This window comes from Pleurotus ostreatus (assembly GCF_014466165.1).
Source record: "Pleurotus ostreatus strain PC9 chromosome Unknown scaffold_8, whole genome shotgun sequence".
In the NCBI taxonomy this organism is placed as follows: domain Eukaryota; kingdom Fungi; phylum Basidiomycota; class Agaricomycetes; order Agaricales; family Pleurotaceae; genus Pleurotus; species Pleurotus ostreatus.
Window position 1 is genome coordinate 1,177,258 of NW_023503163.1, and position 12,862 is coordinate 1,190,119.

The 12,862-nt window shown below is 50.6% G+C and overlaps 6 protein-coding genes across 6 annotated transcripts; 4 read left to right on the top strand and 2 right to left on the bottom strand.

Annotated features, from left to right (window-relative positions):
* Nucleotides 1-89: 89 nt before the first annotated feature.
* Nucleotides 90-1,707, top strand: PC9H_010733 (uncharacterized protein; the record flags this gene model as incomplete). Its single annotated transcript, XM_036780226.1, has 3 exons — nt 90-316; nt 371-454; nt 1,221-1,707. 3 exons carry the CDS (start codon nt 90-92, stop codon nt 1,705-1,707), a joined length of 798 nt encoding a protein of 265 aa, XP_036627609.1.
* Nucleotides 1,708-2,744: 1,037 nt separating this feature from the next.
* On the bottom strand, nt 2,745-4,035 carry PC9H_010734 (uncharacterized protein; the record flags this gene model as incomplete). Its single annotated transcript, XM_036780227.1, has 6 exons — nt 2,745-3,093; nt 3,157-3,231; nt 3,317-3,516; nt 3,636-3,686; nt 3,738-3,867; nt 3,920-4,035. The coding sequence occupies 6 exons, from the start codon at nt 4,033-4,035 to the stop codon at nt 2,745-2,747; spliced, it is 921 nt and encodes a 306-aa protein (XP_036627610.1).
* A 268-nt stretch (nt 4,036-4,303) lies between these two features.
* Nucleotides 4,304-5,112, top strand: PC9H_010735 (uncharacterized protein; the record flags this gene model as incomplete). Its single annotated transcript, XM_036780228.1, has 3 exons — nt 4,304-4,726; nt 4,782-4,958; nt 5,020-5,112. 3 exons carry the CDS (start codon nt 4,304-4,306, stop codon nt 5,110-5,112), a joined length of 693 nt encoding a protein of 230 aa, XP_036627611.1.
* Nucleotides 5,113-5,417: 305 nt separating this feature from the next.
* PC9H_010736 (uncharacterized protein) lies at nt 5,418-7,961 on the top strand (the record flags this gene model as incomplete). The annotated part of the gene is made up of 14 exons (XM_036780229.1): nt 5,418-5,579; nt 5,630-5,695; nt 5,749-5,863; nt 6,088-6,105; nt 6,161-6,180; nt 6,246-6,257; nt 6,310-6,357; nt 6,408-6,531; nt 6,586-6,728; nt 6,793-7,106; nt 7,168-7,431; nt 7,482-7,568; nt 7,624-7,743; nt 7,793-7,961. 14 exons carry the CDS (start codon nt 5,418-5,420, stop codon nt 7,959-7,961), a joined length of 1,662 nt encoding a protein of 553 aa, XP_036627612.1.
* A 2,194-nt stretch (nt 7,962-10,155) lies between these two features.
* PC9H_010737 (uncharacterized protein) lies at nt 10,156-11,624 on the top strand (the record flags this gene model as incomplete). Its single annotated transcript, XM_036780230.1, has 7 exons — nt 10,156-10,369; nt 10,430-10,464; nt 10,522-10,585; nt 10,635-10,754; nt 10,810-10,907; nt 10,958-11,062; nt 11,115-11,624. 7 exons carry the CDS (start codon nt 10,156-10,158, stop codon nt 11,622-11,624), a joined length of 1,146 nt encoding a protein of 381 aa, XP_036627613.1.
* A 247-nt stretch (nt 11,625-11,871) lies between these two features.
* PC9H_010738 (uncharacterized protein) lies at nt 11,872-12,694 on the bottom strand (the record flags this gene model as incomplete). The annotated part of the gene is made up of 2 exons (XM_036780231.1): nt 11,872-12,547; nt 12,606-12,694. The coding sequence occupies 2 exons, from the start codon at nt 12,692-12,694 to the stop codon at nt 11,872-11,874; spliced, it is 765 nt and encodes a 254-aa protein (XP_036627614.1).
* Between the last annotated feature and the right edge of the window lie 168 nt (nt 12,695-12,862).

Consider the following 12,862-nt stretch of genomic DNA (forward strand, 5'->3'; position numbering starts at 1 on the left):
CAAGTTGCCGTCAACTGCAAGTCAACAATGTCCAAGTACGCACCGCACCGAAACTCGGCCAATCAACCCAGGGCGACGTCCTCGACAATATGTCAGAAGTGTCTCCAAACTGGCAAGCAGAGTCCCATATTCTGGCTGCACTGCTGGCTCATAGCGCGTTGACATCCATAGGACATTTCATCTACCAATGCAAGTCCACTAGGCCGTATGTTTCTCGTCCGTCACGCACCAAGTTACTGGAGAAACCTGCTTTGCTCGCAAAACTCAATGCATCTGCGAAGACAGTAGCAGAAGTCCCAGAAGAGTTCAAGACGAAGTGAGCTATATGTGTCAGTTGAATCCGGTCGGTCTCATCTTCCTATTTCAACAGGAGTGGGACTGCAAACAAGATCCTGGAGGCAAAGGAGAAGGAGAGAGAGAAAGAAGCTGGGCCTTCGAAAAAGAAAGCGAGACGGTGCGTTTATATATGACTGTTTTGCAGGAGAGGGAGGACTGATCAATGCACAATCAGGTCCAGCAACTCCAGGAGTTCAAGCTCAAGCAGTAGCTCGGGCTCAGACTCAGACTCCAGCTCCTCTTCTGACTCTAGCTCAGACTCTGATTCATCCTCGGACTCTTCTCGCTCTCGCTCTCGCTCTCGCGACCGTAGACGGAGAGTTCCTAGCAAGCGCGCTGCATCGCGATCGCGGTCACGATCCTCGTCAGCCTCTCGTTGAATCGTTTGGCAGTGCTTTGTTTCCGGCATGTTTATTCCTGTAATACTGCTTCATTAGTGTGCCTCCCATGATTAAGACTACAACAGGTGTTTCAATCGCAATGTAGTGCGCCCACAAGCATGATCAGCACCAACTAAATACCCTAGGAGCTCCAATTCAACTTTTCTTAGCTTGAAAACTCCTGTAAAGCATAGAATGCTATGCGGTCGTATTGGATACGGTTAAGTCACATTAGGAAGGGGCATAATCCAATTACAGAAATTGCGAGCCCTTTCTAAGCGGTAAGTGAGCCTTCCGACGTTTCCATGAGCGCTGGTTGTGGATGCTGCCAGTGTCAGTCACTTCAAATTTCGGACGCGTTCCTATCCTGCTACCCCTCGCGGTTGAGACGGTGTCACATCGACAGGTAAGTAAGTTCTGATATTCTCCTCGATGGGCACAACATATGTTGAATATAACATCACCGCTCGGTCAACGCTCGATAGTATCGTATTGATCTAGTAGAGTCATCTCAGCGCCAGACTCGTTCGAAGCAGCTTCCTTGGAGCTAGTCGCCCACATCGTCGCGTCTCTCGACGATTGCAAGGACGACAAACGGGAATACCGGCGATCGATCTTGCCTGCCTTGAAGGCACGTTCCCTTGTATGCTGGGCGTCGAACGATATCTCTCGGCCTCGCATCTTCCACACCTTTAGTATAGAGCTGCGCATGGCACGCGATGAAACTGAGATTCTCCCAGGGCTTTCTTTCCTACATTTTACCGCCCCGCACCTCTTCAAATATATAATCGATCTCGCTATCAACTGGGCCAACGATACTCCGGATACACCAACATGGATTCCGGATAATCTCCATCGATTCGTGAACCCGCGTTCACTGTCCCTTACAAATCTGTTGGTAGTAGGCCCAACGCTCCCAGTATCGTTCGCATCGGGGATCATGGGTTCAATAGCCGAAGCTCCCCTTCAGAAATTTGGTCTAGCATGCTGAATCGTCTCGGATGATGTATTGGGCTTGATCAACATCCTTTCGCTGTGCTCAAGGAACTATCGCTCGACACGTGCTATATTCGCAGCCCCGAAACTATCCCAAAGCTGATAGATCCCGAGCCCCCACCAGTTGTCCTGGGAGCGCTCCGCAAACTAAGGCTAGTGCGAGGAGACGTTTCGACAGCGCAACTGAACCGCATTGAAATGCCAAATCTCGATTTTCTGACTTGCGCGTACGATAAATTCCCATTTCCTGACGTGTCGTGTCTCCCTGACGGCTTGTCAGCGGTTTCCCTAGCCAGTATATATCATCCCAGCTTATTATCCTTCATTTCGTCTTCTGATTTGCCTCCCTCCAGTTTTGCAGGATTCCGACCTCCCCCGCCTTGGCCAGTCCATCCGGCCCTCCTGCCTGACAATCACCATCTTCCAGAGCCCGCGGGAGTCGTCATGCCTCTCGGTTAACCGAACATCAATGTCGAAGGCAGCTGCACGATGATAGGTGGACCCCGATACGCTAATCGTACGGACTACCAAGAATTGTACCACGCGCTGCAGCCCCTCCACAAGGACGGTACATCGGAGCATGTCAAATTCACTCACCAACTTACTTCTTTCACAGCGCACTTTAATGATATTTCGGAGCAGGAGGGGGTGCTAAATGAGGTCTTCAGTCCGTTGCTAGACGCGCGTCCGTTGGTCTTTGACATCACTCTGGAGCAGTGGGATGAGCCACGATGTATGTTTGCGGTGGTTCTACATCGCCTACAATCGGCACTGCCAAGTGCGCGAGCTCTGCCTTGACATAGACATGATTCTGGTTCATGTATACGCGCCGTGCAAGCAATCCTATCACGTTGCTGGTGGCTACACTAGCTCGTGATGACCCAAAGTCAACTTCGTGTCTGGCGAAAGCTTTTGATTCGTCTGTGCTCAGACTTGGTAGGTTAAGGTATTTGATATTGATGTCGACGTAACTGAATAACATATATTAAGTACTTGGTGTGATATTATCCTAATGACGGCAGCAAGGTCCCTCTACTGTGCGTCTTCATACGCTGATCCACCGCTGGAGCTGGTTCGTATGCTCCCCGCGCTCTGCGCATTAGGACCCCAGCCAACGCGGTCGTCTAGCCACGGCCCCGCCCCACTCAGATGACAGGCGCTCTTCTCCCCATCAGCCCCGTCTACCTCATCCGCGCATGTACACTTGCCACCAAGAACAGTTGGTAATGCCTCTTCGTCTACAAGCCGCAAAAGCTCCTCTCTGTAGTCGGCGCCGAGGATCTGTACTTTGTCGACCGTCTCCTGTGATAACCAGGGTTTGATTATGCCCCAGATAAAGGTGAAGGAGGAGGGGGCGTTGACGACGGCGAGCTGTCCCATGCTGAAGGGGTGAAGGGAGATCTGGCTGTTAGCTAGCTGCTCGGAGATAGGGTATGGGACTAACGTTTCGGGGTAGTAATCCTGGGAGACTTGGAACGATTGCTGGGCTAGACTCTTCATCTGCCAGAACTGGCTCAATCTATTCCGAGAAACAATAATATATATTTAGCATTCCAGCTATAGAGCGAGGGTTATGTTTATACTCAGGATCTAAAAGTACTCACCCAAATCCCTGGAGGTCGACAATTACCAAGACGCTACCGATGGTACGTCCGGCGGACTTGGAGGCGGCTGGTAGGATCTCTCGGGTAAGTGACTCTGCGTTGACGAGAACTGTTTGCCAGTGCTTCTCCGGTGTGCATTCCTTGTAGAGTTTATTTAGATCCATTCCGCCGAAGAAGTGTACGTTTATTGGGCGGCCTTTCTGATGATAGATATGAATCAGCGACAATCTTCAAAGGGCGTGCAACGAAGCCAACCTTGTCTGTCTATAATTGATCTAGTCAGAGATTAATTTAGTTAACATTAGGTATTGTGGCTTACCTTATGAAACCACATCGGCCAGCAATCAAACACGGCTCTACGTTCGTGATACTTTCAACGATATCGTTAATATGAGGATAGAGGTTTCGTCCGGAAACTTACATCAAAAGGGTCTATTCTCCTATATAGCTCATCTATACCTACCCCCTCTACGGTCTTGCGCCACTGCTGACAATCCTGCAGCATCTTCTTGGCAAGCTTAACATTGAATTTACGGGCCCGGAGAAATCGACTATTGGGCGGTCGTCAAATAAAGTAAACATAGAGCAAGCCACGCAACTCACATGAAAGTCTCATCGTCAGTCCCAAGTGTGTCACCTTCAGCAATGATGCCCTCTTCGAAGACTTCTTTCCGGAACTGCGCTAGCGTTTCAACTTCTACTTGGTTCTGGGCGGGCATTGTGGCTGGAAATGAGATGGTCAATGCAAGAGGGGCGATGGTTGCAATCAGTCATGACTCTGAGAATATCTTTGGATCTGTGATGTTGTCAGCCATGTTGTGGACTACGGAAGTAAGTGTGCCGCTGAGTCACCAGACGTGACGTCACATGTCTTTTATGATCCCGCCCTGCAGCCCCGCCCTCCGCGACATGGACTAGACCGGACTGTGCGGGTACATAAACTGGGCGCGGGAACCCTGACGGTCAACGCACGGTTCATCCCCAACCATGTACCTCGCAGGACTCAATCTTCAACTTACTCATAATCAGGGCGTCGAGGGCATCGTTGTCGCCTCCGTATGCGCCACCCAGGTCATCATCGCTGGCCACGCTCGGTCCATCATCAAGGCGGGCAAGAAGGCGGGCAACATGAAGACCATGCCCACGAGCCTTCTCGGCCGCCTCATCACCCCTTTCCATGCATCCGTCCAGATGATTCCGCCTTTGGTATACGTCGCCACCGTCGCGTATAATCACCTTCAACAACCAGCGTGGATGGAAGACGTGGCGTTCCCGATGGAAGCCGACCTAGCGCTGGGAGTGGGCGGCAAGGCCATGATCAGAACCTTGGCTTCATTGGCCCTAGTTCTGTGGACCAGATACAATCGCGTCGTGCTTGACCATCTCGGAGATGAATGGCATTATATTGGCGTTCGTCTCCTGTCTCACATCGCACTTCTTATTAATAAGCGTGCTTATATCTTAGATTCGGGAGAAACCAAAAAAGATCGTCAACACTGGCCCGTACGCGTATGTTCGGCATCCGTTATACAGCGGCGTACTGTTTCAGCAACTCTTATACATCCCAATGTTCTGGTCGTATGTTCCCTGCGTCTGCCTGCCGCTTGTCTTCGGCGCGTTGGTAGTTAAGACTTCCATTGAGGTTCGTGGATGAGTTTAGCTTGCACGCGCTGGCTTCCGGCTTATTCTTTACCGTTCATCAGGAGAAGTTAATTGACGAGGATCCTATCGCTGGGAACGACTATTTGGAGTACAAGAAACAAGTACCCTACAAGCTCATCCCTTACGTGTATTAGGTGACGCGATCATGTACGCCTTATCAGATATCCCTGGAATCTCTCCGATGCGATTCCAGAGCAATGTACAGCCTCAGTTATGGTAGGACGGTAAAACGGAAGCACCCACCATGGGAGCAAGAGATGAGGTAGCTACGGCGCAGCCGACGGTTCAGATCTTCCGCGTGACGTTGACCCGGCATTGGGCTATTTTGGGACCCTTCGAACTCAGCGGCCTCTCTCGTTGAACGATATAAGAAGGACCATATTATCGTCGAAACAGCAACACTCCCGTCCCTTGTCAAGTAACGAAACTCATCATATCAATGCTACAGATAGTCGGCCCCGTGCTCGTGATGGCTGCCGCCATTGCCGTGTACAAGTTGTGCACGGTGGCGTACAAGGAATTGACATCACCGATACGTGCACTACCTGGACCCAAGAGCCGTAGCTGGTTCTTTGGTAGCATACGCGAAGCATTCGATGGGGTCAGTAATTTCCTCGTATACTGGTGGTCCATTCTCACCATCATAAATAGCCACCGAGCGCAAGTGAATGGGTCAACGTCTACGGCACAACCTTTCAGTTCAAAGGACCCTTCAACGTCAGTCAAATACTTCAATGATCTATACACCTTATACTGACATACTTTGCTAGTTTGCGCGACTCTGGACGATTGACCCGAAGGCCCAGAGCCACGTTCTCATGCGTAACGATATATACGAGCGGCCTATGCCAGCAAGAGAAGCCCTCTCTCGTATCGTCGGACCAGGTGCGTAATCTACATATTCGGTTGCTTCACGACTGCTCTGTTCCACTGGGTGTGGCGTTATACATGCCCTGCGATGCCCTTAGAGATGCTGAGCATTGCACCCGCATTGCACCCGCCACTTCTATTGAACTGCACCCGTGTCAGTCCATTCAGGGGCCGGGCTTTCGTGAAGCGTACCTTCTGCTTCCTTCTCTTCGCGCATGTTCTCACCACACGCATTGCAGGGGTGTTGGTTACGGAAGGTTAGTTCCTTCTCGACGATCATGTAGGATAAGTGGACTTACGCCCCATGTTAAGGCGAGATGCACAGGAAACAGGTAAGCGCGACCGACCAGAGTTCAGGCAACGCCGTAATCATCTAACTCGGCGGTTCCTCGCGCAGCGTAGGGTCATGGTAAAATGCGTAGTACTCATCATTACAGGATACGTAACTGACGTCGAGTTAGAATCCGGCCTTCGGGCCAGCGCAAATCAGAGATCTCACGGATATTTTCGTACAGAAATCCATTCAGGCGAGTGACATGCATTTCTCACTTTCGTTCAGGTTTACAATATGATTCAGCTTCGTGATTTATGGGCCTCTGAGGCCAATAGACAAGGCGGCACTGGCCGCATTGACGTCCTGTCATGGTTGGGCCGAATGACCTTGGACGTTATCGGGCTCGCAGGTCAGTATAGCTATGGCCTCCGTATACTGAATTCCCGTTGAACCGTGCTTCCAGGATTTAATTATACATTTGACGCCCTGAACGAGAATGCAACCCCGAACGAACTCAGTCAAGCCTTCTCTACTATATTTCACAGTGGCACCAACAACCGGACCGTCATGGTCTTGAGAGTCATTTCCCCAGTTTTCCGCTATCTCGTAAGTCGGAAACTAGTCTGCCATGGTGGAGACAGGCCTTGCTAAACGGGATGATCGTGCTTAGCGGACATCGAGGGATGCTGTGGCTGAGCAAGCTCAAGTTGTCATGGGAAGAATTGGCAGAGAGTTGCTCAATTCTAGTAAGGCTGCTGTTGCGCAGTCTGAGAAGGAGATCGGAGATCGTAGCCTTCGCTCCCGTAACCTGCTCTCCTTGTTGGTTCGAGCTAACACAGCAGCCGGAATTCCGGAGTCACATAGGTTGCAAGACGAAGATGTTCTAGCCCGTTCGTACTTTCCTGTCGCCTTCACGCCGTCTACATCTCATTACGCGCATGCAGAAATACCCACATTCCTTGTCGCTGGACATGAGACGACCAGGTAAGCTTTCCGTCAACTGCCAATCTCTATTATTAGCTCATTCTTTTACTATGATTGACAGCACTGCGACCACCTGGGCTTTGTTTGCGCTGGCTCAGGAATCTGTGATGCAGACTAAATTGCGCGAGGAACTCTGGAGTGTTGAAACGGACACGCCAACCATGGACGAACTCAACGCTTTGCCGTATTTAGACCGTGTCGTTCGCGAGACACTCCGTGTGCATTCGCCTGTACCAGCAATTGGTCGCGTGGCCACCGTTGACGATGAGATTCCTTTGAGTCAACCTGTTACTGATGTCTATGGAAATATTCACCATTCCATCAGGTAAACTAGATCCCCTTCAGTTCTATTCTTTGCTGACTAACCGCGTATAGGATTCAGAAAGGGCAGAACGTCATGATACCCATCTCGGCTCTGAATCTTTACAAGCCTATATGGGGCGAAGATGCTGAACAATTTAAGTGCGTCCGTTCCAGTGGGTCAACGTTTTGGTATCTCACCTTTCTCCCACATAAGGCCCGACCGCTGGCTTTCGCCGCCGCAAGCTTCAAGCGCTATTCCTGGCGTATGGAGCAACCAAATGACATTCCTCGGCGGCCCTCGTGCTTGCATTGGGTATCGGTTTTCACTAGTCGAGTGAGTACGCAATATTGAATACTGAAGGACTGACCTCACGTTTGTCTAGAATGAAGGCACTTCTTTTCGTTTTGATTCGTTCCTTTACATTTGAACTGGCCGTACCAGCGAGCGAAATAATCAAGAAGGCGTCCATTGTGCAACGACCTCTCCTCAAGAGTAACCCAGAGGCAGGGAATGTGTTGCCCATGTTGATTAAACCATATACACGCGTTTAGAGTAATTTTCCTGCTCAGCGCTGCTTCATCTTTGCTTAGTTTGCCCTCCATCTACCTTGCTCTATTCCCCTCTGGGCCCAAACAGTATGATGCTATGTCGGAAAACCCCCACCCGCAACCCACAACCCACAACGCTCTATGTATAGATACGATGCAGCTCGATAAATGCCGTACAAGCCCGCGACACACCAAGTTACTTAGAGCCCATCAATCTTTATCGCTATCTTCCTTGATCCATTTGATCCATACCCTTTGGACACACAATGCCATAGGCGTTGCGCCACCCTTCTCTTCAGTGTCTCTGTTCGATCAACAAAATCAACCCCTTCGACGTGCACCTCGCGTTTCCGGCGTTTCCGCCCTAATCATTGCGGTCTGATGACTTTGCTGAAAGAACTAGATCACCGAGCTCAATCAGAGGCGGCACCCAAACATAGGAAGCAATGATCAAAGCCACAAAGAAAATGAGAACAACCCAGGTGAGAACCTCGAACGAAAAATCCACGGAACCAAATATACATCTACTCCTTATGATAATTTATTATTATCCGCCAATTCTGTCCGCCAAATTTCCTTCCAAGGCTACGGCGACGTGTGGCCGGTTGTTGTTTGTGATACGGGGACTATACGATGGTAGGTTTGGGAGCATTTGGCTGAAGTGCTCAGCACGGTCGACACTGCTAGAGATCGTTATCATTTTGATGGGTGAGTGGGTGGGTGGCTACGCGACGTCGCGTAAGGATGTAGTTGGCTGTTGTTGAGATGACGTTATGTCGGGGGGAAGTGGGTGCGGCTTCCGACAGAAGCGTTGCACATGGCCTCGCCTACTGTCTGGAGGTGGCACCCAATAAGAGGCCGTAGACTCGGAGTAGTATCAACCTCTTGGAACAGAGGTACGTCTGCGACACTACGCGCCCCACGGTGCGTAGGATGTATTGTCGGTTGAAAGGAACATCGTGGTGAAGGCTCATGCGGCTGAAAGTATCTTGAACGAGCATGGTGGTTCAAGGTATGTTTTACTGGGAGGTGGAGTGACGGTGATGATGGCAGGGGGAAATTGCGGACGAGTGAGATGATGCAGCGAAGCGTTGACGGTTGTTATGCTGTGCGGATGTCGTATTATTCGCGATATACAAGTGAACGCAACGCAGGAAGATAGAAGTTGCAGGAGAGGGCGTCTACGGTGGGTTAGCAGCGACTATAGAACGAAAAGAAACAAGAAGTCTTATATACCGCGAGCAAAGGCATCGCACGGTATTTCGCCTTTGATGTACTTCTGACAGACGGAGCTTGAGCTTGATCTCGACCAGCGGGCGCAATGTATACAAAGCTCGCAAAGCGGAGTTTCCCTAAAGAAGATACTCGGGGTATTCGCTCAACTTGATACGAGGGAGTCATATACGTAGTCCGGCGAACATGGTGGATCATTTCTGGATATTGAGGCTCTGGGCAATGTAGATGGCGACAATTGTCTAGGCGCCGTTAAATTGGAGTTTCGACATGTCCAGGCTGCGCTGTGAAGCCATAGAAATTCGGCAAAGGCGTCTACCGAGCTCAAAGTATATATCGGCGTAACCCCTAACGCGCCGGGACGGGTAACCAGCACTGGTGTTGGTTGATGGGTTGCTATCCGGAAGGGCGTCGAAGGTGGCAATGGACTCGGTCTAGGTACCGAAGTCAGCGGGAGCGCGGTGGATGAGCGTGCATTGCGAATGAGTCGGGAGTGATTGTCGACGGAGAAGTCCGAAGGCTGGAGGTATATAATGTGGACAGTTGGCAGCCGTGAGTTCGTAATGGGATAGCCCACCAGGTTCGTTGCACATGAGACACCAGAGACATCAAGACATCAAAGATGAGATGCAGCGGTGCCATGGAAAGATCATCAAAGTCATTTTGATAGGACACTGATGACGGGAGACCGGATGCAGAACTAGTATTCTTGGTTTCCAGTATGAACAGCCTGTTTGGACGATTATAATTTAGGTACGAGGAGGAGAAGGGGTGCAGCAGGGTACAGCACACCGTTTCAGACGGTGATGATGAGGGTGCCGGTGATGGTGGAGAGCAAAGCTGTGGGCGGAAGATGATCAAACTTTGATTTGCTGTCGACCCTGGGAACTTTGATCTCGTGATCTCACCATATAACCAAGTCGTTGCCCATCGTTGTCTCCAAGTCCCCTTCACTCTTCCCCCCATGTCGACCATCCAGCTACCGGACTCACTCAATCTACCCTCTCACCTGAGCGCCCACAAATACTTCTTTGTGTGCACCCTTACGGTGGCTGCTTGGGATACTCTCGTCTTGTCCCCGCGCACTTGGAGGCTGTTCAGGTCAGAAGGATGGCCCCTCCTCAAGATCATCTTCCATTTCTTGAGGATATTTATGCCCGTTGAATTCACTGTCGTTGGTACGTTGAGTTAACTGCGAATTAGCTGTATCAGTTTCTGATGATCCTCTCTCTGGCTAGGCGTCGCGTTCTTTGATACTCAATGGACGCAGGATGTGAGTCAATGATGCGCCCCAGTTGTTGAAATTCAGTTTTAATGTTTGCAAATACAGAGATGCCAGAAGTTCTATCTATTTGAACCGATTTGCACAGCCATTCTGCTCGCCGCCGCCTCTCGTGAGTACCATCAGCGTCTCTGAAATAAAGGTGCTTATCGGGAGCACAGTCGTTCACGTCACCCGGATTTATGCCATCTACGACAAAAGCAGGACCGTGCTGTACGGAATGGGCTCGTTGCTTGCTGCCCAGATCGTTGTAACCGCCGTGTGTTGCGGCTTCTACATGTGTAAGGGCGTCTCTCCCATCTCAGCGCGCCCGCTGGCCTCATCACGATGCTGTAGCCGTTCCCCTCAAACCTGGTCAAGGATGCATCGCCGGTCCAAAGCACAACTGGGTCGGCATCTACTGGCTTCTCCCCACTCTCCTTTACACCGTTTCGGTAAGTCTCGAACGCCTCACTCTGTCGAAAACTTCTCACGTGTATCTCAGTTCGTTCTCGCGATCAAACGTTCCATTGACTCCCTCAGCGGCCCCCAGGGAAAACCTCTAACACCTTGGAAACTTATGTTGCGAGATGGGCTCAACCTTTATGGGGTGAGTGGTATATTTTACTTCCGTTTTCCCTCCCTCCTAAAGTCTCGTTCAGTCCGTGTGGGGTGTAAACATGGTCACCACGCTGTTCTGGTTCATCATGAAACCAACTGGCCCGGAGGACCCCATCAAGACCATCATCACAAGCATGGCTGCCGTCTTGACAACCTCCATGACACTCCGCATCATCTTGAACATCAGGGGACCATTGAGTAACGGAGGCACTTTCACGCCAACCTCGTCTTCCGCTGCCAACACCTCTTCGACTGCCTCCACCGCGCGCGGCGGTGCTATCCGCTCCAATAACTTCAACCCTACCAACCACACATTGTCTCTTCATCAGCTCTCTGTTGCTGGAAACCCGACTCACACTTACACCCTCGATGTGCGGAACCCTAAACCGGAAACGGAGTGGAATGATTCTGATGTGAAGGAAGTCAAGAGTGGCTTGGACTCGGGCGAACTTAACACAAGGCCAACTCCGTCGGACCAGGACCTTGCTGAGGGTGTCAAGATCACCATCGACAAGCAGGTTGGTTACGACACGCCATATGGAAGGAAGTAAAAGGTTCTCATCGATTCTGTCATCTTACCAGTCATATTATCATTTACTCTACGGTTTATCTTCGTTGTACTATCCTATCCTGTGTTACATTCCCGTGCTATCCGGTGCTCTTATTTATTGCTCTCCCGGAAATATACGTTGTCTGCAGAACCACGCTTTGAACTCAAGGAACTGGACAAACTGTAGCAGATTCCTCATATCGGTATCGGTAAATGAAGATATTTACATCTAGGTTCCACGATCGCAATTAACCGGCAGCCTTATGATATTGCTCATACTTCGCGAGGAACGGTAGCCAACTGGCGTTGTTCCACGAAGCAATCTTCTGCCACTCTTCGCTATCCTCCCCAAATACTATCTTCAATGAGTTAAGCATGCCCGCCAGCGTCAACTCGACGAAAGACACCGTTCGATCACCCGTTGAGAACGATCCGTCGCCTCGACTCATCCACTGATACACCTCCCCAAAATCCGCTATGAATTTATTCAGCGCCTTCGTCTTCTCCTCGCCCCTCGGCTCTGCCTCTTCCAGTGACTTACCGAACAGCACCGCTCTTGTCTCGCGCCACCAGCGCTGGGTGCCGGGGTTGAACAACCGCACAGCGCGCGCTGCGTACAGCGGATAAATTGCAAGAAAGCGGGGCACTAGAGCGCTGTAGGTCGCGAGTTGCAAAGCAATGGTATCTCGAGGCAGGAGTGTGGGCGTGTTGGGATACGCTTTGTCCAGATACTCGATTATTTCGGCTCCGTCGGAGAGCGCGATCCCTGTAGAAACATCCTTGATAGCAGGCAACGTGTACCGAGGCTTCCCGTCTCGACTCTTCCCAGTTGGCGCAACGCCGAGTCCTTTACAGACTTGTTCTATGTCTGGGAACTCAACCCATACGGTTTTGAATGCAATGCCCTTCAAGTTCAGAGCGTATCTGTATTGATGTAGAAGTAACGACTCATAGATGGGTGAATTTGACGTCGTGAATTTACCTGACGCGAAGGGTGCTGGGCGACATAGTTGGTACAGGATCTACATTTGCGTGAATGTCGTAGAAAGTGATTGTAGTGGTGGTAGTCATATTTCAAGGACGCTGAGTCAACAAGCCCTTCCTTTCCCCTCAGCCTCCTGAATTGTCCCCTAACTATTAAATTGAGGGATAGATCAAACAGAGTTTTGTTTGCGTAGGAGACCATGGCCGCTCCCAGCTTGTACTGGTGCCATTGGAACACTAGACTGTCATTAATAC